Here is a 26,933-nt window from a genome sequence, read left to right on the forward strand (position 1 = left end):
TTGCCTGTTCTCCCCCATTAGCTTGGGAGCTCTGAGAGCACAGGCTGTCTCCTGCCTTTCTTGGTATCTCCAAACACTTATTGAGCACATTGAGCCGGGTCGAGAACAGTTAACAAATGCTCGTCAACATATAAACTATTCTATGTCTGCAATGCACAGCCTAGTGTTCTCAGAGTCCGTGACTTTCTTCAAGGCTCAAATCAAATAGCATCTCCCTGACTCCTTCTATCCCACTCCAGTTGAAAATCCCTTTACAAATTACTTATATACAAGTTGTATCTGGCCCCAGCAGTATCCCATCACCCACCCCTTTGTGTAAGACTATTGTTTTTGCTTTTGTATCCACAGCACTATAGCTTTGCTGATGTTTGTTGAATTGGTGTGTTTTGCTAATTTAATGATATTGGCTATGGTCCAAAATTCAGATTTGCTGACTCAAACTTAACTATTTTTTAAAAAGTAAACTTTCTCCCCACAAAAATGAATTTCTATTTTTTAGAAAGTTTATCCTTATGGCAACTGAAGAAACCCAACATATGTCTAGTTAGTGTACAACTAAAACAATTATATGAAATGACAAAAATAAATACAAATCTCTATTAAGAATTACATCACAAAACACTGGTTTCTATGTTGGCTTTATCAAAGCATTAAATTGCATGGCAAAAAGTTGTTCTTTGGATTCTTTCTGTCCCACAAAATGTGAACTTCCAATGACCCCCATTTACCAATGGAAATTTTAATACAAGACTGAAGCCTGTGTCTGTCTTCCTCAACCTTCAAAAAAACTAATAGAATTGAAGGATTTTTCTTTTTAAAGGAATAAATTTTAAAAAGCAGTCATGGCTAGGAGACATTCAGGATGAGCACCAGGAGATTTCAAAGGACTCTTATTTTCTTCCTTGATTTTGATGAGTAGAAAAAGGGGAGTCCCTTCCTACTTTTCTTGTGTAATTAGTTTCTCTCGGTTACATTTCATTTATTTTCAATTAGTTTCAGGATAGTTTTAAGTTTAATATAATTAAAGATTGCTGTTAAGTGTTAGGTTTTCTTAAAAGGGTAATAGAAGGTCTTATCAGCTATAAAACATTGCCAACATTGCCGCTAATAAATGACTAAGAAAAACATGAGCTGTGACTAATGCACTTAAGACAAAAAATTGGCAGGATAGGTAGGTGGGGGAAGAGAGGAGGGAAATGCCATTTACATTCATGAGTATATAGCCTTTAGTGGATTTTTGTTCCAAGGAGAGTAAGACAAAAATTGAAAATAAGAATCAAATTACTTGATTTCCCATGTATTTATTTATACAACTACCATAAGACCTTCTTCAAAAGAGCTGCCTACAATACTGTGTGTCTAACATATCTGAGAGGGTTCAGTGGATACAAACATGGTTTTAATGAAAAAAAAAAAAAAAAAAAAAAAAAAAAAAAAAACAAACAAAAAAAAAAAAACAACTTTTTTTCCAGTAAAGAAAATACTCAGGTGAAGGGCAGCAGGCTATTTAGAATAAATTAGGTTAAAAATATTTTCATATATTTTTCAATCTTGAAGAGCCTCATTGTACATAATTCTTGTAAGTTATAATTTGACAGTTGTAAATAAATATTTGCTTTTTTTCTAGTATTGCACAACTACAACAAAGATGGAAAGTTGTATTTTAAAATAAAAAAAATTGCCAAGAATATGCTTGGCAAATTAAAGTTATGTACAACATCTGATTTCAGAAGGAAAATATAGATTAGCACACTAATCCCTTTAAATTTTTTCTTAAATCTAATGTGCTATCTTGTAGAAAATTGCTAGTGTTTTCCATTAAAGTATGTGTCTATTACTATGTTGGGCTGCTGGGAATACAAAAGCGCCAAATGGTCCAATGGACCAATTTCTTTCACACAACATTTGCTTAAGTTGTAAAAACCCAACAAAATCAAAGAGGACCCAAGTAGCATCAAGAGTAGATGTGATAGTTTTATATTAATTTCAACCCTAGTAAAAAGCATTATTTTGTTATTTTAACGTAAGAAAATAGTATGGAAAGGGGGGAAAAAAACCCAATGTGTAATATTGAGTACTGTAAAAACACACCATTACTGCTCCAGTAGTATTACTTATCCTTTAGGTTAAATCAACTTTTAATTGATTTTTAAAAATTTGTAAATCCTGAAAAAAATTTTTTTTCCAAAAGAAACATTAAGATTTTTATGTTGCTTTTTTCTAAATTTTTTATTTTTGCAGACTGCTTTGAAACATACCAAAACTTAAATGGCTAATGGCACTTTACAATGTTGAAACAGTAGCCAAATAAAATGTCAAACAAAAAATATCTTAACGTGACATCTTTAAAGTTGAACCTTCATTCTGATGCTGGGCAATTATTTTAAAATTGAGGGTTTAGGTTTTCTTTTCTTTTCTTTTTTTGGGGGGGAGTGGGGTGGGATGAGGAGAGAATACACATGTGATTTTAATGGCACTGGAGAGTTCCCTCTAAACTTATCAGTATCTACTGTCTAAGAATCTCAGAGAGCACTTAAACTTTAAATGGTGTACCAAGTAAAGAGATGACCTAGGAATCAGGACGACTGGTTTCAAATCCTGCCTCTCAGGACAAGTGCTAACAACAGAGGTTAGTTAAAATGTAAAAATTATCAATCTTTAGTGATTGATTTGTAATTCATTAGCCATCACAACAATTAATCACACCAGATATGACATCATTTTTAGCACCTTCATTACTTCTAAGAAATTAACAAGCAAAAAAAGGGGTACAAATAGTTTATACATAGAAACAATAGTTTAATCAGTCCTCGGTTTTTTGAGAAACTCCACAAATGGACCAAATATAACAAAGCTTTCTGGAGTAACACTTTTCAGTCCTTTGGTGGACATTGGTCACTCATTTAGGAAAAGTTTCGGATCACAGACAATTGGATTCAAAAGTTGTATTGTTATCTTGAATTATAGTTCAGTGAAATGATGGAATCATTTAGGGTTAAAAACAGTTTAAATATGGAAAGCACAACCATATTTTAGGTATGGCTTCAAAGAAGACATAAAACATTTCTACAAACAATTACCTTCATTATGGTGCAAAATTAATTTTGCTAGTTTTGTTTATTGGTCAAGAAATGTATTTTGTCAGACAAAATTATATCTGTAGAGAAATATGTTCAATAAAAAATGACCTTAAATTCTAAATTAAAAGTTGAAAAGCAAACTAAACAAACAATATTTAGCTTTCTTTAAAGGCTAGATGCATTTCACAGAATAAAGATGGCTGATCTCTCCTTTTCAAATTAGTGTTAAAAATTTACAAGAGAACATATTTACAAGTCTTGCCCAACATCAAATAACCTGTAAAAACTTTTAAGCATGTTTTACATTTCAAAAATAAATAGAAGCTTTCAACTGAAAGCATATATATTTATAGCTATCTGAAGTAAGAATTTTTTTTAAGCTACAGAGGAAAAAAAATGCTCCCAAGCTTTTTAAGGGCCCACTGAGTTATATAAAGCCTCTTCTGTCCCAACATTTTCTTGAATTCAAGTGATATTTTCTTCCTTTACAAATGTGACCACCAGAGCTTTTGCTTCAAACCAGTCAATCCGTTTCCATGGCAGCACTTCGGGATTCCTTAGCTACCATAAGTCTCATTAGCTGACTATGGAATTTCTCAATCTTTTTTACATCTTGGGCCTGGTCTGTCCTGTATACCAGACACTGCAAAACAAAACAAAAAGTAGAGATTAACAAAGCATCAATTTAGAATGTGATTTCCTATCTTTTAATATTATATACTTGTATATAATATATATAATACTACATACTTATATAATAATACTATATACTTATATGACAAGTTTAGAGATTCTGCCATTTTATTGTATTATCTACTCATACTCAAGAAATATTATGAGGCATACTTAAAGCTCCCTAAAATTATAATCCATGTTCATTTCATTTCTTTAAATCTTGATCATCTTATAAAGCTGTCAATGCCATTATAGCAAAAAAGATCAATCATGTCCTAATATTTGAGAATATCCTTCCCTCAATGGTGTCCAGTTAAAAAATTATATATTGATTTTTTCTGAACCCAATGGAAAGAGGTCAGCACCTAAATATCTATGTCTTTCTTACCAAGTTCATCAATGAGTCAAGCACTGTGGAAGAAATCAGGTAAATTTTATAATGCACTTTACTTCTGCAGGAAATTAAGAATAGGACAAAATAATTAGATAGTGGCATTCAAATCCTAGCCTAATGTCAACCCAAGGTCTGCATTAAGGCAGATAAAATACCTATCCTACTTTTTACTATTAGAAATCTAAGATTCCATAAACTTCCTCAGGAATCTGGATCCAGTGTCAGTTTTTCCTGATAAAAAGTCTCACTTTTCTCTTATTATGAATTTTCCCTTACTATAATTTCAATTCTTTATATTTTTTTTCACCATGGATAAAAAACTAAATTCCATATTACAGTTATTTAAAATATTTTTTGTTTCTTCTTCTCTTCAAAATAAAATAAGACTCACCTTTACATATTGCTCAGAATGCCTATTTCTGACTCTTTGAATGACCCCCTTTCCTTTTGTAAAAGTATAGAGTAAAACCATGCCAGGAATGGGAACCTTAACTTAATTTCATCTGATCCACAAAGTGTTAGTCTTATGAATATCTGTAAATTACAAAAATGCTTTTTAAAAAAATCTTTGGAAATATGTTTTAAAAATTGCAAATAGAGGCATTATGAATGTAAAAGTCCTAGATATTTTATATACTCCTTCCATACCCCTTCCAAAACTGATCATAATGTAAAATTTTAATTAAAAAACAATTCACTAATTTAAGGTTATTCATTCTGCAATTTCCCACATGGAACATTTTGAGAATAGGGGCAAATAGCAAAATCTCATTACTATGTTACAGTATGCTCTAACAAGATGATTATAATAATGTTCTTTAATCATCCTTTGATGTTACTGTATTATGTTCAGTATATTTTAAGAAAGTAGGGAAAGCCTATGATAAGATTTTCAAAAGATTTCTAACCAGAATGTTTCAAATAGCAGATCTACTGTGGAATAGCTTTCCATCTGTCAACTGAGTAAGATGAATTAGATGATCTTTAAATTTTTTTCTAGTCCTACATTCTTTTGAACATTCCAATTCTTTTATTTTCCAAACCTTTAATAAGTAGCTCAACAGAAAAATAGTTGTACTTTATAATACAATAAGATTTCTTAATCTTTTTGTTATCATCCATTCCTTTGTCAGACTAGTGAAAAATACAGATTGCCCCCTACTTAGAATGTTTTTAAATGTATAAAACAAAATATACAGAATTATAAAGGAAATCAATTATACGTGTATGTGTGTACGTGTGTGTATTTGGCCTTGGGCTAAGGCATTTGGGGTTAAGTGACTTGCCCAGGGTCACACAGCTAGGAAGTGTTAAGTGTCTTGAGACTAGATTTGAACTTAGGTCCTCCTGGCTTCAGGGCTGGTGCTCTATACAAGGTGCCACTTAGCTGCCCTGAAATCAATTGTATTTAAAAACCAGTTATCAAGATAATGCTAACTATGCTAGGATTAATTTTCAAGATTTACAAGCCACAAACTCTGGTATCTTTTAATAACATCAAAACATTACTAACTCATTTACTTTGTGTTATACTATATTTCCTAAGTCTTTCTGCCATATTTTATCTAACTAATGTGTCATGTCTGGTCATGTTTGATTCTGTCAATACTTATTCCAATTGCGTTTCATCTTCTCCTGAAGAACCATTCTTGTAAATTAATCAAGATGTTGAATTTCATTTCTTTATTCCAAAGTGTAGAGCAATTCCACCCAGTTAAGTGCCATATGTAAACAATAAGCATATTTTTATTTCCTTCATTTAGGTCTCCGATACAAGTATTAGGTAACAGACTCAAGAACTAATCCTTTGGCCCAGCACTTGATAGGTCACATACACCTACTGTTGACCAAATGGTGTCACTCTAATGGGCTGTCCATATATGCCTGACAGGAAGAGTCACAATTCTATCTTCTTTGATTGTTGTGGATGTCACAGAGATAGTATCAAACATTCAAATGATGTCTAAATTCTATAAGTTATACCTATTGTTACCCTCTATATCTTCATAACCCAACATTCTACCACAGAAAGAAATTCAAAAATGACCGTGCAGTATATACTCTGTAACTGTTATCAACCCTTGCTGACTTAAGTATATTCAACTTTCTATAGTGTATACATATAGTGTGTGTGTACGTGCACACACAGACACAAAATAACAAAAGCAAAATGCTGGAATGAATAATGGGAATTTAAAATGTAGAAAGCAAAAAGGTATATACTCCTGAAGTAATTACCACTATGCTTCATTCTGGGTTCCCTACATAAGAGAAGACATATAGAACTGAAACAAATTATTCAATCTGAAAATGAAAGGGTTTAATAAGAGTCATCACATATACAAAACACTACACAAGGAACTATATGTTGGCCATTAAATCTAGAATAAAAAGAACTAAGTTTAAGTTGAATGTAGTTATTAGCAGATTTATAGGTGAGAACTGTATAGGAGTAAGGATCATTAAAGAACACAATTCTTTACTATGCATAGATTTTTAACTGTCAGGATCCTTTTAAGGAGAAAACACAATCATAATAGCATTTATACAGAACTTTCAAATTTATAAAATTATTTACAAATATTATCTCATTTGATTCCCACAATAATCCTGTAAGATATGTGTTATTATTATCTTCAACAAATAAACTGAAGCAGAGATGAAATGACCTGATCAGGGCCATACTACTAATAAATTTGTCTGAGGCAGAATATCAACTCAGATTTTCCTGACTCCAACTCAGGCACTCTATCCCCTGGACCAATAAGCTACTCCGATTTGTAATATTCATCTGTGATAGTCTTTATGGTCTACTGAGAATATGAAATAGGAAAAACTAATTCTACTAAACAAATCTTATGACATGAAAAAACACATTTTAAAATAAAAATTGTGTGTGTGTGTTTCTGTTATCTATAGTAGCCCTCTAATTTACTGAAATATATAAGACTGTGACCAAGGGAAAAAATAATCCTTTAAAGGTTAAACTGTCTATTACTTTACTTAATGAAGTGTTTTTCAAAAAGTACTTTATAAAGTTTTTAATGAATGAATGTTATGATTTTGTTTATCTTCTAATCCTTATTACAGAACATATTTTTAAGTCTGCCACCTATGTATTCTTGGGCTAGATCTAATCTTCGTTCTCTGTTCCATAACAAATTAATCACAAGTAAACATCAGGATTTTCTTTATATTAATATTCAAAGTTCTAAAAGACTATTTCTTTCTTTAAGAAAATGAACCTTACAGTCTTCTTTTTTATTACTTCACCCAATTTAACAGCCTGTTCTCCAAGAAAATAGTATAATCATTAAAAATATAAGACTTTAACATTACTGAGAAAGCATTATAAACACAAATTTTTAAGGGATTAGTTAGCTCCTGAGCAGAAGTTTTAAATCTTTTTTTGTATCATGGACTCCTCACTTTAGTAGTGTAATGAAATCTATGTACATTATCTAAGACTGTTATGTTGCCCACATTCAGTGAAAGGAAACGCTAAATTTCAGCTCAAGGTTAGTTATAATTTTTCCTCTTATCCAAAGTCACAAACCACCTGAAATCTATCTAAAAGGGCTATGGGTAAAGATAAAAACTGATAGCTACTTTGTAATTGTCCTAATTAAATAATCTAATTCCAGTTATATGTTCTAATTATGGGGCTGCCATAGATCGTATTCTAATTATTTTGAGATATGGCTTCTACATTCTCCTTACATGAAGATGGTCAAAAGAAAGAAACTACTAGCATGGGCTTCACATGCTACTAAAGAAGCAAGCTGAATTACTTTCTAATACCCCACAAAAGTAGTTTCTAAAGCAATGTTTCTGAACTTGGAACAGAGAATAAAACTGACATCTTTATAAAGTAATTTGCATAAATGCTATGATTAATTCTTAACGAATAATTAACCCAGGAAGCTTAAATTTGCATAATGAAAAAAAATTATACTTACAACTAAATCATCTGTTACTTTGATACACAGATTCCCATCTGAGTGCCTATATTTGAGAACCACACGTGCCTGAAATACAATTTTAGAAACAGTGAAGAGTTGGCATTTTTTCAAAAATTTTGCTTCAATAAAACAAATTTCAAATAATCTTAATCTTGCTTTCTCATCAAAACCAAAACATCTAAATGTGTCCTTTTAAAAAAAGAATTTACATTAGTGAAGTAGAAAGAGTCCTTTATCTCATTTTTAAGTAGATTTATACAATACTGGTATCCAAATATAACAGCTTTGTTTGGAGGGTTATTTTTATTACTATAAAGACAAAAATTAAACTATTTTGGAACTTTACTGGGAACAGGGAATTAGGTTTGAAGTGAAAATAAACTTAACAGTGCTTTCCTAAGGTTAGAGTTAATGAATGACAAGGGAAATATAAAGTTTTTAAGCAGAGGACAAGTTTTAGAAGTCATTCTGAATCAATTTCTTTCAATTCAATGGTGGTGCCACATCCACGACAATTTGACAAGCTCTTCTTATATTTTGCACAGCAAAACAAATAAAAAGCTATCTTTACTTTCACCCAGTTATTTTCAATAAATATTTACAGCCTGAACTCTCACTCTTCCACATTAAAGTCCTACCAAAATGATTCATCATGATCTCAAGGTAACTCCAAATGCCTCAAGAGTATTATCAACAGAGCATAAAAATTCTGGTCCAACTGAAAATGCTGTATGAGTACTCAGTGCTAAATCTGTATGTTTGAGGAAAAGGCTGGCTAAATTTGGAGAGGATCATCTCCAAAATGTTAACATCCATCCTCTACTAAAGTGGAGTGAGGTTGTGATCTGTGAAATATTTAATTTTCTCTGTGATATATTTTATAAAATGTTAGCAGAATTTTATATTTGCATACTCCCTGATAATCTTGTTCAATATAGTTAAATTGCTAAAGAATTTGGATTATACTTGCCATAGTAAAAAAGACAAATATATGTATACTTTAGTTGAATAGTTTGAGAGGTAAACTGAGGCAACTATTTGGCTAGAAGTTAGAACAAGAATTTATTAAACAACTATCATGGCCAGGCACAGTGCTAAACTCTTTAGATACCACCCCCCCCCAAAAAAAAACCCAGTTCTACTCATCTAATGGGAGAATAAAATATGCAAACAACTACATATATACAAAATAAACTGAAGAAAATCAATAAACAGAAAAGCGTTAGATTAAGGGGAATCTGGAACAGAAGATGGAGCTTTACCTTAGACTAGAAGGAAGCCAATTGAAGTTAGAAAGAAGAGATGAGGAATAACTCTAAAGCATAGAAGACAACCAGTGAAAATTTCCAAAGTCAGGAAAAGTAGCAGTACACTAATATCCCAAAGAATATAGGAGATGTTGGTGTGTGTGTGTGTGTGTGTGTGTGTGTGTGTATGTGGAGGGTGAGAACTAAGGAGACTAGAAAGGTAGGAAGGGGCCACATTATGGTGGGATAATCAGAAGATAATTTTTATATTTGATCCTAAAGGGAACAAGGAGATACTGTAGTTGACTTAAATAAGAGCAGAATAATAATTGTCAAACTTGTGTTTTAGGAAGATTCAATTTGATGGCCGAGTAAAAGATGGACTAGAATGGAAAAAGACTTGAGGAGGGGAGACCAATCTAGTAGACTACTGCAATAATCTACTTGTGAGGTAATGAGAGACTAAACCAGGTTGGCGACAGAATCAGAGGAGAAAAGGGTACAAAGAGAAATGTTACAATGGTAGAACCAACAAGAATTGGCAGCTAATTGGATGGAGGAGGTTAAAGATTGGAGAATCACATCTAGGTTATAATGCTGGATTACTGGGAAGAGAAACAGGAAAATTAGAGGGCAGGATGTGGCTTTAGGGCAGAGGTGGGAAGATAATGAATTCTATATTTTGGACATGCTGAGTTTAAGATTTGGCTCAAAATATCCAATAGAAAGTTGGAAGTGAGCAGAAAATTAGGGCTGAGCAAATAATTCTGATAATTATGAGCATAGAAATAATAGTAAGAATCATGAAAGCTGATGTTATCACCAAGAGGAAAGGAGAGGGGAGAAAAGTCTAGGATAGAATCCATGGTGAAGAGGGGATGACCTGGATTAAGCTCCAATAAGAGACAGAGAAGTAACAATACTTCTCAGAAAGGTCCAAGAGACAGAAATTCACAAAAACCTAGACAGAAGAGGCTATCAAGGAGAAAGGGATGATCCATAGTGTCAAAGGCTGCAGAAGGTTAAAAAAAGGACATGATTTGGTCAATTATGACATCACTTGTAAATGGAGAAACTCCTCAGAACATGATCAATAACTTAGATGATATATGAATTTTTCCAATTCTCTTATATCCCCATCAACCTAATATTGATCTTCTGACTACCTGTATTATAAGATGCACAATGTTGGTATATTACTTGTAAAATGAAAAAGCATTCAAAAATGATCACTTTTCAAGAAAATTCCCAGAAGAAAAAAAAAAAAATCACTACATGAACTCTTCCATTCATTCCATCTGATCTGCTGCTCTGTCTATCAAACACAAACATTAAGAATGGAATATCTTCACTAATTTTACAGCCCATCAAAACTAATTCAAATATGGCATTCAAACTTAAGAATTCTTTTATATTTTATATATTACATTTTCCAAAGAAAATGGTGTCCTATTAAGCCTATTGTGTAACATATAATACATATTACATTAGAATTTTGAGAACTAAACTCTACAATGTTACCAATGATTTATTTATTATTAAATTCAGAATCCCTTTTCTTAGTGCTCATCTTTCTTATTTAACATTAATCATCATATATTCTCCTAAATACTCTTCTTCCCTATATTTTCTTAATGCTCCTCTCCTACCTGGTTCTCCTATCTGTATAACTGCTTCTCATTTTCTTTTTGTATCATGCATTACATATTCCCCATGAAGATGTTTATCCCTTAGACTTTCTTTTCTTTTCTCTGTAGATATTCTTTTTTTGTTTATGTCATCAGCAACTATGAACTTAATGTGAAGTCTATAGATGATTCTCAAATCTACATATCCTGAGCTCATCTCCCCAATATCTCATTCTAATCTCTCTATTCAAATCATACTAGTGTAGGCCTTTGGCCTAACTAATCTCTTTATTTCTAATATCTTCCTCGTTTCCAATCCATCATCCAAAGATCTGTCTGATTCAAATATAGATGTCATTCCTGCTCACAATGCTTCAGAATAAAATACAGATCTGTGTCTTCTTCCACAAGATGACTAATATAGTAATATGTTTTGCATGATTGAAGCATGCTATTGCTTACTGTCTAAGAAGAGGAAGGGAGGGAAGTGAGGAGAAAAAATTTGCAACTCAAAAATTTTCTTAAATGAACACTAAACATGATTGCATGTGTGTAACTTATATTAGACTGTCACCTGTCTTGGGGAGGGAGAAAGAAAAACTTGGAACTCAAAATTTATAAATGAATGCCTGAAAACTTTACATGTAAAATGATTTACAAAAAAGTTTAAAGTGTTTTGCAAACCTAAAAAATGAATTTTAAAAATTGTCTTTACTTATTAACTGGAGTAAAATAAAATTTATTTAAAAATAAAATACAAATTCTTCTAATTGTATAAAAAGTCCTTCATACTTCTTTTTCCAAATAATTGTACATTCCACCCAAATCACCCTTGTACTGTTTCTTCCATCCCCCACCTCATACCTTTCTTTGCATTGGCTGCCTGGAATGTTCTATTTCCTCATCTTTTCTGCCTCTTGAAATCCCCAGCTCCATTCAAGAAAAAAATTCAAATGTAATCTCCTACAAGAAGCTTTTCCTGATCTTTCCAGTGGTTTCCTGGCACAGTGCTCTGAAGAATGAGTTGGAGTTTGATTAAATGTGTGGGTGTAGGTATATACATATTTCATTATTTTGGGATGCTATGAGAACTAATGAAAACCTAAGTGTGGCAGAATGATGATAACACAGGTATGATGAGTTTACCTTCCCTAAGTCAGGCATGCAGTTCCTTGGAAGACATGAGTACAAAGATTTAATTGAGCAAAACAATATTTTTATTTGTTAAGCACCCATCTTGAGCTAAAAACAGGTATACAAAGAGAGAGATGCAAATAGTCCTTAGACTCAGGTTGTAATCCTAGAGGGGAGATAGGAAGGAGAATGGGGAAACAACATGAATGCACATATACAAAGAGCAAAAATAAATGTAGCCTAAATGTGGAGTTAGAGGGAGACCCAGAAACCACAGTAGGAGTGCTAGTGTGATTTCCTAAAAGATCAACTTGACTTAGTAATATGATGCTAATTGTTTTCAAGTTTCAGTGAGATACAAAACAATACATTTTCCATGTGCATTTTAACATACATATGAAATCTTGTCTTTATGTACTATTTATCACTCCTAACATTTTCAACTTCATTCCTCTATATCTAATCTAGTGCTAAGCATAATGCTTTAACACAGATAAAATTAAGTGATCAAACTGTAATTTAGATTTTGGCATGTTGCCAGGAGTATACAGGAGTACAGGATGAGTTTCATTGGTAAGGGTTAATATTACTTGCTTTAAGCAAAAGCAATAGTACCAATCTCATGCTGTGACCACTTAAAATTGTTCTACATTTAGTGAGCTGTTTTCAAATTGCTCAGCATCTATAAGTTAGGAATAGAATCTTTAAAAATGTATATTACTCCACAAAAAAATTGTATAAATTGGTCTCAATGTGGATATAATTTCTGTAGCAGTCCTAATGACTTTTTTTTTAAAAATTAAGAATATTATAAGCTCTACATTCTGTTTTCTCCAAAGAGTGCTAGGAGAAATATTAAGCCCTCTATGTTATTATACAAAGACCAGTTACAAAGCAGGAGGAGGGAAAGAAGCAATACAGTTTAGCACCTGAGATCTTTTAAGTAGTAAAACTATGATCTACAGAGAAAGGCAATTAAGACATTAATACATTGTTGGCAGAGTTATGAACTTATCCAACCATTCTGGGGAGCAATTTGGAACCATGCCCAAAGGGCTATCAAACTGTGCATAGTCCTTTGATCCAGCAGTGTCTCTATGGGTCTGTTACTCAAAGAGATCATCAAAAAGGACCCATATATGCAAAAATGTTTGTAGCAGCCCTTTTGGTAGTGGGAAAAAAAATGAAACTGAGTAGATGGCCTTTCAATTGGGCAAAATTTGGAACAAAGGATTTTGCAAGGGTAAACTATGTATTTTGAAAACAAAAAAGCTTTTGAAAAAAAAGGCCAAAAAAACTAAGCATGTATTAGCATGTATTTAACACCAACTAAGTGTAAGGTACTATGCTGAGATTGATTAAGACTACAATGCAAAAGGGAAACATTTCTCTTTCCTCAGGACTAAGCTTTAAAAAATTGTCAAGATCTCCAGAATATTACATATTATTCAGTCTTCTCCAATTCTTTGTGATGCCATTTGGGGTTTTCTTGGCAAAATGTTTTGCCATTTTCTTCGCCAGCCCATTTTACAGATGTGGAAATTGAGGCAAACTGTTAAGTGACTTGTCCCAAGGTCACATAACTATGAAATATTTGTGGCCTGATTTGAACTAAGGGGAAATGAATCATATAATGCAATGGAATTCTACTACATTCACATACCACAACTTGTTCAGCCATTCTCCAACTGACATGCAGCCTCTAAACTTCTAATTGTTTGCCATCACAAAAAGAGATGTTAGTAATAGTTTTGTACATTTTTAAATGATCTTTTTGGGACAGTGGTATTGCTGGATGTACACTCTGAGCACAGTCCCAACCTGCTTTCCAGAATGATTAGATCAGTTCAGAACTAGACTAACATATGTACTAGTGTCCCATTTGAGGAGGGGTCAAGTTTATACAAAGTGCATCTAAGGAGAGGAAACATAAGAATTGCAAGAGGAAAGAATACTAACTCTAAGTCTAGAAGTAAGACAAGAGATTCGGAAGAGTTAGAAAGCTAGGATCTTGGAGTTCATTATGTGTCAGTTTGAGAGAATAGCTAAAATGGGAGAAGGCAGCAAGAAATGGGGGGTAGGAGAGAGAAGGATCCTCCACCTTAAAGTCTAAGTCAAGAGGTAGTGGAGGCCAGAGTAGATTACTGTTTTCAGCAATTTTGCAGGGAGGAGGATTAAAATGACACTTAAGGTGATGTCTAGAACAAAAAAAAATTTCTTTTAAAACTATGATTAATTCATAATTGTGAACTGGATTTAATTTACTGAGCAGTTACAGACATGAGTTTAAAAACAAGATATTCTATAAAATGAATACAGATTACTTTGCATTGTGTAATAACATAAACTAAAATGAGCTGGGATTTAAATTTTAAAAACCCAGTTAAGCAATGGGGTATGTTTAAGGATAGAAGACCAGGAAGGGAATCATAACTTTGACTTTAAAAATAAGACATCATCCCAAATTTTGGGAGGAAAGAATATGCAATTTATGATTCTCAATGAAATGAATGGATAGTGGTGAAGCACTTCACATTTCACTTCAACAGACAATGACTACTGTTTGCAGAGAGCATAATACTAAACACTGGAGGACAAAAATGCAATATTTGAATAAGATACGGTTCTATCTTCATGAAGTAGGGAAGACCAAAAGATATAATTTAAGATTACTGAACTACCTGAATGCCATGAAGTTGTAGGGATACTCCTTAATTGGGCAATAGCTGAACAAATTGTGGTGTATTATTTTGTGCTATAAGAAATGATGAGGGGGTGATTTCAGAAAATACCTATGTGCAAAGCAATATGAACTGATGAAGTGAAAAAAGATCACAAGATTGCTAAGCACAGTAACAACAAAGTTGTAATGATCAATTATGAAAGACTTGGCTACTCTGATTAATACAACGATCCAAGACAATTCCAAAAGAATCATAAAAAAAATGCATTTTTGTTGTTCAGTCAGTCACATTTGATTCTTCATGACCCTGTGGGCTATATCACACTTAGGCCTTTCTATCCCACACTACCTCCTGAAGTCAGTCCAAGCTCAAGTTTATTGCTTTTATGACGTGATCTATCCAACTCATTTTCTGTCATTCCCCTTTTCTCTTGCCTTCAATCTTTCCCAAAACCAGCACCTTTTCCAGTGAGTCCTATTCTGAATTCTGTCTTCTCATCATGTAGCCAAAATATTTACATTTCAGCTTCAGTTTTTGAGCTTCCAATGAAATAGCCCAAATTTCTTTATATAGACTAATCTGATCTCCTCAGAGACTTCTACAAGTCTTCTTCAGCACCGTAATTCAAAAAACACAGTTCTGTGGTGCTTAATTTTTGTTATAGTTGATACCTCAAGGTCATACATTGCTACTGGAAAGAGGAACACTATGACAGTTGCTGGCAAACTGATGCCTCTGCTTTTTAGTAAGTGGTCTAGACTTACCACAGCTTTCCTTCCAAGAAGCAAGCATCTTTCAGTTTCATGCATGCAGTTGCCATCTACAGTTATCTTTGAGTCCAAGAATATAAAATCTGACACTGCTTCCATTTCTTCTCCATTTGCCAGGAAGTGATGGTCCCAGCTGCCATGACCTTAAACTTCAAGCCAACTTTGTCTCTCTCTTCCTCTTTCACCCTCATCAAGAGGCTTCTCAATTTCTTTTCACTTTCTATCATCAGAATGGTATCATGTGCTTATCATTATTTCTTCCCACAACCTTACTTCAGGTTTTCAATTCATCCAATCTGGTGTTTCAAATGAATGTAAGTATATAAGTATCTATCTATTTATCTATCTGTGTATATATATATGTATATATATACACATATACAAATACATACATATATACATACACACAGTCAATGTCTGTATAATATCTATCTATCTATCTAAAATACTATCTAATTCAAAGAGAACTAATAAACTCTGAATGCAACCTGGTCTAATTTTCTCTATTCCCCTTCCCCCCCCTTTTTTTTTGCAAGATGGCTAACATGATTTCACACAAATAATTTGTATCTTTATTTGTCATTCTGATGAGGCAAGGGAGAGAAAGGAAGGAATTTTGAATTTAAAATTTAAAAAAGAAAAAACTCTGTAAAAAATAAATAATTTGGGAAAGGGAAGAAGAGAAAAAGAAGTATAAAATCTTACACAAGAAAATAACTCTCTGAAAATCAGAATTAATCAAAGTGAATCGAAGGACTCCATGAAACATCAAGAAATATTACAACAAAGTCAAATAATTGGGGGGAAAAAAAAGTAAAGTATCTCACTGTATAAACAATCGATCTGGAAAATAGATTGAGGAAGAGATATTTTAAGAATCAATGAACTATTTGAAACTCATGGTCCCTCAAAAGAACCTGGACGTTATATTTCAAGAAATCATAAAAGAAATCTGAAAATTCTGTAGAACCAGAGGGCAAAGAAGAAAATCAAAGAATCTGCCAGTGAAGTTCCTGAAAATCCAAAATGAAAACTTCCAAAAACTCCCAAGGAAGAATTCAAGTACCAAGAAGCCATAGTCTGGACCACACAAGATTTAGCCACCTTCATATAGATGAAAAGAACTCATAAAAAAATGTCACACAAAGCAAAAGATCTAGGTTTACAACCGATGATAATTTGCCCAGCAAAATTAATGAAATAAAAAAACTTGCAAGACTCCTGATGAAAATACCAGAAGTGAATAGAAATTCACATACAGAGGAGTTAAGGAAAACATAAAAAGATAGTAATGTACAATCACAAAGAACTAAATAAAGTTAAATGTTTATATTTTTATATGGCAAGATGACATATATATATCCTCTCAGAATTATCAGATATTGCTGAGGGATTCTAATTAGACAGACTAGGAGTGATTGTTATGATGATTAAAAAAAAAAAAAAAAGAGGGACAGCTAGGTGGTATAGTGGATAGAGCTCCAGCCCTGAAGTCAGGAGGACCCGAGTTCAAATCTGATTTCAGACACTTAAAACTTCCTAGCTGTGTGACCCTAAGCAAGTCACTTAACCCCCAACTGCCTCAGCAAAACAAGCAAACAAAAAACAAAACTGAAAGAATGGGAAAGCCTGTTAAATGAGAAGAATAAGGAATGTTATCTCACATAAATTGAGTGCATAAATAAAAGTCTATACATAATAAAAAGAAAGTGAATCAAGCAACATTTGAACTTCACTTTTATCTGAACAGGTTCAAGGAGGGATAACTTTAGTAATGTATATAAATACATTTGACATAAGGTAACAATGGGGAAAGGGACTAAAAAAAGGTAAATCAAAGAAGGGATCAGTCAGAAAGCAAAACAGTCTCTAAAAGAGAGGGTGGGGGAAAAGAGAAGAAAAAGTTTAAGATAATAAAATGGAGGAAAATGTACAGGTAACAACCATTACCGTGAATGTGAACAGGATCTTCGCTCATAAAACAAGAGGATAGTAGAAAAATGAATACAACAAAAGGGTGCTTTACAAAAAACATTTTAACCACAAAAATCCACAGTTAAAATAAGGGGCTGGAGCAAAATCTACTGTACTTCAACTGAAGTAAAAAAGGTAGGCATAACAATTATGAACTTGGATATAACAACAGTAATAACAAACCTAACTGAAGGGGATAAATAAGCAAACTAGACTGCAAGGTATCATAAACAATGAATTAATATTAATAATAAACATATATGACCCAATGGCATAGTGTCTGAATTCTTAAAGGAAAAGCTTTATTAAACAAAGTATAAACAGTAAGAGGCTTCTTTTTTTTTTCCAGTTAGATTTGATACATCTAATCAAAGAATAATAAACAAAAGAAAAGGAACTGCGTATAATTTTAGAAAAGTCAGCTATGAGAGATATGTGGAGCATATTGAATGGGAATAGGAAAAATTATATCCCAATTTCTCAGCTGTTCATGTATCCTCACAGAAAGTGACTATATATGAAGACTAAGAAATCTAACAAATGCAAAAAGGTAGAATTTTTTTTTTAACCAATACGAACTATATTCCATAAAAGGGCTTTAAAATAAACATTAAAAATTGGAAACAAAATCATCTTAAATAATGGGTGAGTCAAACATCTAATACTCGATACCAAGATAAGGTCAAAATGGGTTCATGATTTAGATACACAGGGTAATGTTATAAGCAAATTAGAAGAATAAGGGACAGCCTGCCTCTCAGATCTGTGGAGAAGGGAAGAATTTATGTCCAAGAAAACATTATGAAATGCAAAATGGATAATTTTGATTATATAAAATTAAAAAGGTTTTATACGAACAAAAATCAATGCAGCCAAGATTAGAAGGGAAGCAGAAAGCAATAAACAGCCAGTGTTTCTGATAATGGACTTATTTTTAAAATACATAGAGTACTGGCTCAAATCTAATACAAGTCATCCCCCAATTAATACATGATCAAAAGGATATAAACAATTTTCAGATGAAGAAATTAAAGCCATTTCTAGTCATAGGAAAAAATGCTCTAAATCACCTTTGATTAAAGAAATGTAAATTAAGACAACTCTGAGATACCACTTCACAGTCTCAGATTGGCTAAGATGACAGGAAAAGATAATGATGAATGTTAGAGGGGATGTGGGAAAACTAGGACATGAATACATTGCTGATGGAGCTGTGAACTGATCTAACTATTCTGGAAAGCGATTTGAAATTATGCCCAAAGGGCTATAAAACTGCATATCCTTTGATTCAACAGTATCTCTATCTATTGGGTCTGTAATTCAAAGAGATCTTAAAGAAGGAAAATGATCCACATGTGCAAAAATGTTTGCAGCAGTCCTTTTTGTAGGGACAAGGAACTGGAAATTGTGTGGAAGTCTATCAGTTGGAGAATGGCTGAATAAGTTATGGTATATGAATATAATGGAATGTTACTGTTCTACAAGAAATAAGCAGGTTAATTTCAGATAAGCTTAGAAAGACTTTATGAACCAATACCAATGCTCAGTGAAGTGAATAGAACCAAAAGAATATTAAACACAGTTACAACAGGATTTTGTGATAATCAATTGTGATGGACTTGTCTCTTTTCAAAAATGAGGAGATTCAAGGCAATTCTAATAGACTTGTGATGAAAAGTGTCATTCGCATCCAGAGAGAAAGCTGTGGAGACTGAATGTGGTCAAAGCATAGCATTTTCACCTTTTTGTTTGTTTGTTTGCTTAGATTTCCCCCCTTTTGCTCTGATTTTTTTTTTGAGCAGCATGACAAATATGAAAATATGTTTAGAAGAATTGCACGTTTAACCTATACAGGATTATTTGTTGTCTTCAGGAGGGGGAGGGAGGAAGAAAGAGAGAAAATCTTAAACACAATGTTTTGCAAATGTGAATGTTGAAAACTATGTTGGCATGTATTTGGAAAAATAAAGAAAAAGAATGGGTGGGTCAAAAAACAAATCATAGAAACAATAATTTCATTATTACAAAATTAGGAGTAAATTTGGATTTCTCAACCCTTTTATCAATTAAAAAAAAAAAAGCAACAAATTGAACAAGCAACAACAACAAAAAAAAGACCAATAAATGAAAGCCCACCAATGTAAAAATCCTGAAAACCAAAGGAGAAAAAAAGAAAGGGAAAAAAATACACAGAATTAACAAGACAGGGACCTTGATTATGGGGTTTTGCTCTTTTTTTTTCCTTAAAGAAATAAAATAAACCATTAGCTAACTTGATTTAAAAAAAAAAAACCTGACAATTTCAAAAAATGAAAATAGATGAATTTACAACCAAAGAACAAAAACAAATAAGGAGATATTTCATCAAACTTTATGCCAATTGACAATCTAAATAGATGAAAACTTTTTCTTGCCCCTCAAAAAAAAAAAAAAAACCCTCCAGATGGATTAACAAATGAATTCTACCATTTAATGAATAATTAATTCCAATATTACATACACTGAAAAAAAAAGTTAAAAAGAGGGGTGAGGGAATCCTGCCAAATTCCTTAACAAATATCACCTTGATACTTGCTTCAGAGTCAAAACAGAAAGAAAACTAGACCAATATCTTTCATGAATATTAATGCAAAAAATTTTAAATAAAAATATTAGCAAGGAGACTACAAAAATGTATCAGAAAGATTATACACCATGAACAGGCTAGATCTATATAGGAATACAGGGCTTCAATGTTAGAAAAATTATAATCATAACTGACTATATTATTAACAAAGACAAAAATCACACAATTATGTTCCGAGTTGCAGAAAAGGCTTTTGACAAGATATATTTATTACTATTAAAATTTCCTATTAAAAAGTATAGGAATAAAAAGAAATTAATGTACTGTTGGTGGAACTGAACTAATAAAGCTTTTGTGGAAACAATTTGGAATTGCTCCCAAACCAAGCATAACCTTTACAACTAAGTCTATACCCTGAATTCAAATAAAGAGGAAAATAATCTAAATATTTATAGGAGCTGTTTTCATAGTGGCAAAGAATTGAAAATGGAAGGGCTATGCATCAAATGGAGAATAGCTGAACAAGCTATGGTATGTATATATGAAGGTCATGATTACTGTGCTATAAGTATTGATGAAGGCAAGAGTTTCAGAGAAACCTGGGAAGTTGTATGAATGGATGCAAAGTGAAATGAGCAGAATCAGGACTACAATTTATACAGTAATAACAATGCAAAGACAAAAAACAAAACAAAACAAAAAACAAAAAACCTTTGAAAGGCCTTTAGATCTCTGATCAACCACAATTCCAGAAAACTCATGAGGAAACGTGCTTTCTGAAGCCAGATAGAGGTGATGGACTAAAAATGCAGTGCAAATTGAAGCATAAATTTTTTTGGACATGCAGAAATCTGTCTTGACAATAAATATGTCTAACAGTTTTGAGTTTTTTTGCTTTTCTCTGTAGGGAAAGGGAGTGGTGGAAGAGAATTTGAAATTGAAAATAAAATTAAATGTAAAAATAAAAAAAAAAAGAAAGTTGGGAACATATGTAATATGTCAAGAGAGTATTGTGATAAATAAAATGAAAATTTATGTATTTTATAAACCTTTAAGTACTAGCTCTTATTACTATTAATCACAACACCAATGAAATTCATGACAAGCTTTTACCTAGGGGCCCTATACCAAGAGTTCTATAGAGTTATATGTGGCTCTAGAGATTGTAAGCTTGCCACATCTGAACTAATGTAGAAGAGTCAACAAAACTTGAACTGCTAGCTACAATGCTTAGCATGACATTTCGCATCTTAAGTTCTATATCCCCAATTCTAATAAATAAATATACTAGTATGTATTTGCTCCTTAGGATTTTTGAAAATGCCAAGTGCCAGACAGGCATGAGATTCTCATGAGGCTCCTCTAACCCCAGCAACATCTACACTCAGAATTCTTAAGAGAATTCAAGAAAAAATTCTTTAAAGCAAACTTTTTTTGGTATATTAAAGCTTTTTATTTTCAAAACATGCACATGGATGATTTTTCAACACTGACCCTTGCAAAAATTTCTCCCCCCCATTTCCTCAACCCCTTCTCCTAAATGGCAAGTAATTCAAAAAGTTAAACATGTACAATTCTTCTATACATATCTCTACAATTATCTTGCTGCACAAATTTGATCAAAACCAAAAAAAAAAAAAAAAAAAAAAGAGAGAGAGAGAGAGAGAAAACAAAATGCAATCAAACAACAAAAAGTGAAAATGCTATACTTGTGACCCACACACATTCCCACAGTCATTATCTTTTCAAATTGTGTTAACACAATGCCATGTCATGTGCAAAATCAAAGTTCAACTAAACTCAGATGCCAGGTCATTTCCTCCCCACCTCACCTCCAATTTTATCCCAAACTATGGAAACAACAGAAACAACTTTGTTTTTCCTGCTTTTAGTTAGCATTTACCATCTTAGTAATTTGAAAAGATAATGTCCCAGACCTGGCCAATTTAATTCAGTACAAGCAACATTACTTTTGGGTACAGGAGAGCTTTGAGTTTTGTTCCATCAAAAAAAAATTTTTTTTTAAAAGTGGGTCACTGGCAATCACCACTATACTTCAGTTCATATGAAGCCCAGCAAGTTTGTTTGTTTTTCACTGCATGTGCTTGTCTCCTTTTTGAACCATTCCAAATTATTACTGCAGAGTAATAGGAACAAAATTTGGAGTGAATGGGAACCAATTCCTTAAGGTAACTGTGTTCTTATTCTCTTTTGTTTTCAAAATAAGCCAGAAACCCCAAACCAATACAAACACCCACTCACCACCTTTCCAGCTTCTGAATTTGGGGACTAGCTGTTATATCCAAAACAAATCTGCCAGATTTTGCTAGAAAAACCCTCAAATGTATCAATCAATTAGAACTAATCATGCATGGTTCAGTCATTTGTATTTCAGTAGACATCATCTTAGGTCAGCTAGGTGGCAAAGTGGATAGAGCCCCAGGCCTGGAGTCAGGAAGAATTAACTTCCTGGGTTCAAATCTGGCCTAGACCCTTACTAGTTATATGACCCCTGGGCAAAATGATCTAGAAAAAAAATGACAATTTGCTAAGAAAATCCCAATTGGGGTCACAGAGTCAGTAACGAATGAACACATATACACATACAATTTCAAATGAAATCACTTTGTATACTTTAAAATGTTATATTTCAGTTTTAACATTCCCGGCTTAAAACTTTTTTATTTGAACCTCTTCCAATAAAGTTCAGCTTCAGTGTCTCTTCCTACAGGTGGTAGTTCTAGAAGATTGTGTGCCATGGAGTGCCAATACTAAAAGATACCAAAATGAAAGGTGGTCAAATTCTGATAGCAATTACACTTTCTATCTTTAGTTTAAGAACTGGCCCAGTTAAATCCAGAGTTCATCAATTAAAATGTTGGCCAGTAAGTGATGAATTCTTTTGACAGCAACAGCTAATCAAAATTATTCACAGAAAACTGTGATTTTCAAATGATTTTCAAAATTTTCAAATTTTCAAAAATTTTCAAACCTAAAAATCTTGGCACCAAAGGAATTCACATTTGGGAAATGTGTTTCCTATCTTAAAAGGATGCACTACGAATGTTTGTGGCAGCCCTTTTTGTAGTGGCTAAAAACTGGAAACTGAATGGATGCCCATCAGTTGGAGAATGGCTGAATAAATTGTGGTATATGAATATTATGGAATATTACTGTTCTGTAAGAAATGACCAATAGGATGATTTCAGAAAGGCCTGGAGACTTACACGAACTGGATGCTGAGTGAAATAGCAGGACCAGGAGATCATTATATACTCAACAATACTATATGATGACCAGTTCTGATGGACCTGCCATCCTCAGCAAACTAGATCAACCAAATCATTTCCAGTGGAGCAGTAATGAACTGAACCAGCTACGCCCAGAGAAAGAACTCTGGGAGATGACTAAAAACCATTACATTGAATTCCCAATCCCTATATTGATGCCCACCTGCATTTTTGATTTCCTTCACAAGCTAATTGTACAATATTTCAGAGTCTGATTCTTTTTGTACAGCAAAATAACGTTTTGGTCATGTATACTTATTGTGTATCTAATTTATATTTTAATGTACTTAACATCTACTGGTCATCTGGGGGAGGGAGTGGGGGGCAAGAGGTGAAAAACTGGAACAAGAGGTTTGGCAATTGTTAACACTGTAAAGTTACCCATGTATATAACCTGTAAATAAAAGGCTATTAAAAAAAAAAAAAAAAAGAAAAAAAAGAAATGACCAGCAGGATAAATACAGAGAGGCTTGGAGGGACTTACATGAACTGATGCTAAGTGAAATGAGCAGAACCAAGAGATCATTGTATATGTCAACAACGATACTGTATGAGGATGTATTCTGATGGAAGTGGATTTCTTTGACAAAGAGAAAATCTAACTCAGTTTCAATTGATCAAGGATGGACAGAAGCAGCTACACCCAGAGAAAGAACACTGGGAAATGAATGTAAACTGTTTGCATTTTTGTTCTTCTTCCCAGGTTATTTATACCTTCTGAATCCAATTCTCCCTGAGCAACAAGAGAACTGTTCGGTTCTGCACACATATATTGTATCTAAGATATACCTATTTAACGTGTATAGGACTGCTTGCCATCTGGGGGAGGGGGTGGAGGGAGGGAGGGGAAAAATCGTAACATAAGTGAGTGCAAGGGATAATGTTGTAAAAAATTACCCTGGCATGGGTTGTCAATAAAAAGTTATTTAAAAAAAAAAAAAAAAAAAAAAAAAAAAAGGATGCACTAACTGATTTTTTTCTGATACTGAAATGGTATTATGGGCACCAAACTCGTTAAGTTCAAACTTTTATTTTTTTCTTGCAAAGACGCTATACTCCAAAAAAAAAAAAAAAAAAAAGGGGGCTGGGGTGTATGTGTGGAAACCTGAATATTAATTCACCACCCAATGAAACTAATCTAGACCAGACCTTCTTAAACTTTTTCCACGCCTAACCCTTTCCCTCGAGAAATTTTTATAAAACCCCGAATGTATAGGGATACAAAATATTCATAGCAAACATTTAATAACAGATCATAATCTCGTGACTCCCCGCATTCAGTTACGAGACCCCATATAGGGTCACGACCCACAGTTTCAAGCAGCTTTGGTCTGGATGACCTTTTCCTGACTCAGTTCAATGAAATTTGAAATGATGTTCAATCTCGCTAGGCCCGCAGGGATGCAAAGATGCAGAAACCGTTCCCGGCCTCCCTGACGGGTCCTGCTCACTTTTCCTTCGTGGGGACCGAGAAGATGATCGGAGATCATTTGGGGAGAAGTACGGCCCCCACACGAGGGGGGTGGGGTACAGGAACGCGCCCTGGGCCTTCTGAAGGCTCACGGTGCACGGCTCTCTCCGGGAAAAGTCTCGAAGAGCGATCTCCGGCTCTGCCCGCACAAAGGGCCCCCACACTAACGGTTCGGCGGACTGGGGAGGAGACACAGCGACTGAAAGGAAGCAGACGCTCAAAAATAAACACGTAACGACCCACCGGAATAAGCCGCCCGCTAGCATCCTCTAGACCTGGCCCCGCATAAGAGCTGTGGAGGGATGCGGCGGCTAAAGAGACTCACATTACCTTCATGGGATCGGCGAGGTAGAGCTTCTCGGCCGCGCGGCTAAACTCCTCCCACGTCTGGTACTGCGGCATAGTGGGGCCGGCCCGGCACGGGTCACAGGCAACCAGGCCGCAAGAGCCAAAACCACCGAGAGCCGCTCAACCGACTCAGCGACTCCCTCACGGTCTCCGCGGCAAGATGGCGACGCCACCTCTAACCATCGGCTCGTACCATTGGGCAGTGACGGAATGGGCTTGTCCAATAAAAAGGCAGTATGGGAGAGGGGGCGGGTGGAGAGTCACGTGGTACTACTACGTCGGACGTGTAGTGAGCAGAACTGCCGCAGTGGCGGGAGGAAGTAGATAGAGGGAAAAGGAAACGTTCTCCCTTATTGGCCCGGAGCTATTGAAAGTAATGTGCCACTTTCTGATTGGTTCTTTCTTAAACCTAATGACAGGAGCCAAACTTGCCTGTAAGCCCCAGATACAGTGGGGTGAGACGCCAAGAGCGCTCCTTTGGGTCAGCGAGTGTTTTTTTAAGCGCTTGTATACATTAGGTGCTTAATATATACTTATTGAATTGAGTTCTCCCCATTCTGTAATGAAAGAAGAAAAGAACAACTTTCTGTACTGACGCGCTCCTCTAACATCTTGGTCCCAGGGTTCTTATCCCACTCTTAGAAATTATTGAGGACCCCAGAACGTTTGTTTATGTGACTTGTATCTTATCAGTTACTGTGTTGAAAGTTAAAGTTGTAAAATAAAATTTTATATTTAATAGCCTTTTATTTACAGGTTATATGCATGGGTAACTTTACAGCATTAACAATTGCCAAACCTCTTGTTCCAATTTTTCACCTCTTACCCCCACCCCCCCCCTAGATGGCAGGATGACCAGTAGATGTTAAATATATTAAAATATAAATTAGATACACAATAAGTATACATGACCAAAACGTTATTTTTCTGTACAAAAAGAATCAGACTCTGAAATATTGTACAATTAGCTTGTGAAGGAAATCAAAAATGCAGGTGGGCATAAATATAGGGATTGGGAATTCAATGTAATGGTTTTTAGTCATCTCCCAGAGTTCTTTTTCTGGGCATAGCTGGTTCAGTTCATTACTGCTCCATTGGAAATGATTTGGTTGATCTCGTTGCTGAGGATGGCCTGGTCCATCAGAACTAGTCATCATCTAGTATTGTTGTTGAAGTATATAATGATCTCCTGGTCCTGCTCATTTCACTCAGCATCAGTTTGTGTAAGTCTCTCCAGGCCTTTCTGAAATCATCCTGTTGGTCCTTTCTTACAGAACAATAATATTCCATAACATTCATATACCACAATTTATTCAGCCATTCTCCAACTGATGGACATCCATTCAGTTTCCAGTTTTTAGCCACTACAAAAAGGGCTGCCACAAACATTCGTGCACATACAGGTCCCTTTCCCTTCTTTATAATCTCTTTGGGATATAATCCCAGTAGTAACACTGCTGGATCAAAGGGTATGCACAGTTTGATAACTTTTTGAGCATAGTTCCAAACTGCTCTCCAGAATGGTTGGATTCGTTCACAACTCCACCAACAATGCATCAATGTCCCAGTTTTCCCGCATCCCCTCCAACAATCATCATTACTTTTTCCTGTCATCTTAGCCAATCTGACAGGTGTGTAGTGGTATCTTAGAGTTGTCTTAATTTGCATTTCTCTGATTAATAATGACTTGGAGCATCTTTTCATATGACT

General features: G+C 34.0%; 1 protein-coding gene across 1 annotated transcript; it reads right to left on the reverse strand.

Annotated features, from left to right (window-relative positions):
- Positions 1 to 483: 483 nt before the first annotated feature.
- Positions 484 to 25,412, reverse strand: SRP9 (signal recognition particle 9). Its single transcript, XM_003767745.3, has 3 exons — positions 25,206 to 25,412; positions 8,109 to 8,177; positions 484 to 3,723 (listed from the first exon to the last, which is right to left on the reverse strand). The coding sequence occupies exons 1-3, from the start codon at positions 25,275 to 25,277 to the stop codon at positions 3,604 to 3,606; spliced, it is 261 nt and encodes an 86-aa protein (XP_003767793.1). The 5' UTR covers positions 25,278 to 25,412; the 3' UTR covers positions 484 to 3,603.
- Positions 25,413 to 26,933: the final 1,521 nt, after the last annotated feature.

This window comes from Sarcophilus harrisii, chromosome 4 (genome assembly GCF_902635505.1).
Source record: "Sarcophilus harrisii chromosome 4, mSarHar1.11, whole genome shotgun sequence".
NCBI classification, from domain to species: domain Eukaryota; kingdom Metazoa; phylum Chordata; class Mammalia; order Dasyuromorphia; family Dasyuridae; genus Sarcophilus; species Sarcophilus harrisii.

What these genes read in the sequence shown, in the direction of transcription:
- SRP9 (XM_003767745.3), bottom strand. Translation starts at nt 25,277, where the DNA reads ATGCCGCAGTACCAGACGTGGGAGGAGTTTAGCCGCGCGGCCGAGAAG. An exon ending in ACCTCGCCGATCCCATGAAG is followed by an intron (nt 8,178 to 25,205) that starts GTAATGTGAGTC and finishes ATTGTATTTCAG; the next exon opens with GCACGTGTGGTTCTCAAATA. An exon ending in AAGTAACAGATGATTTAGTT is followed by an intron (nt 3,724 to 8,108) that starts GTAAGTATAATT and finishes TTTGTTTTGCAG; the next exon opens with TGTCTGGTATACAGGACAGA.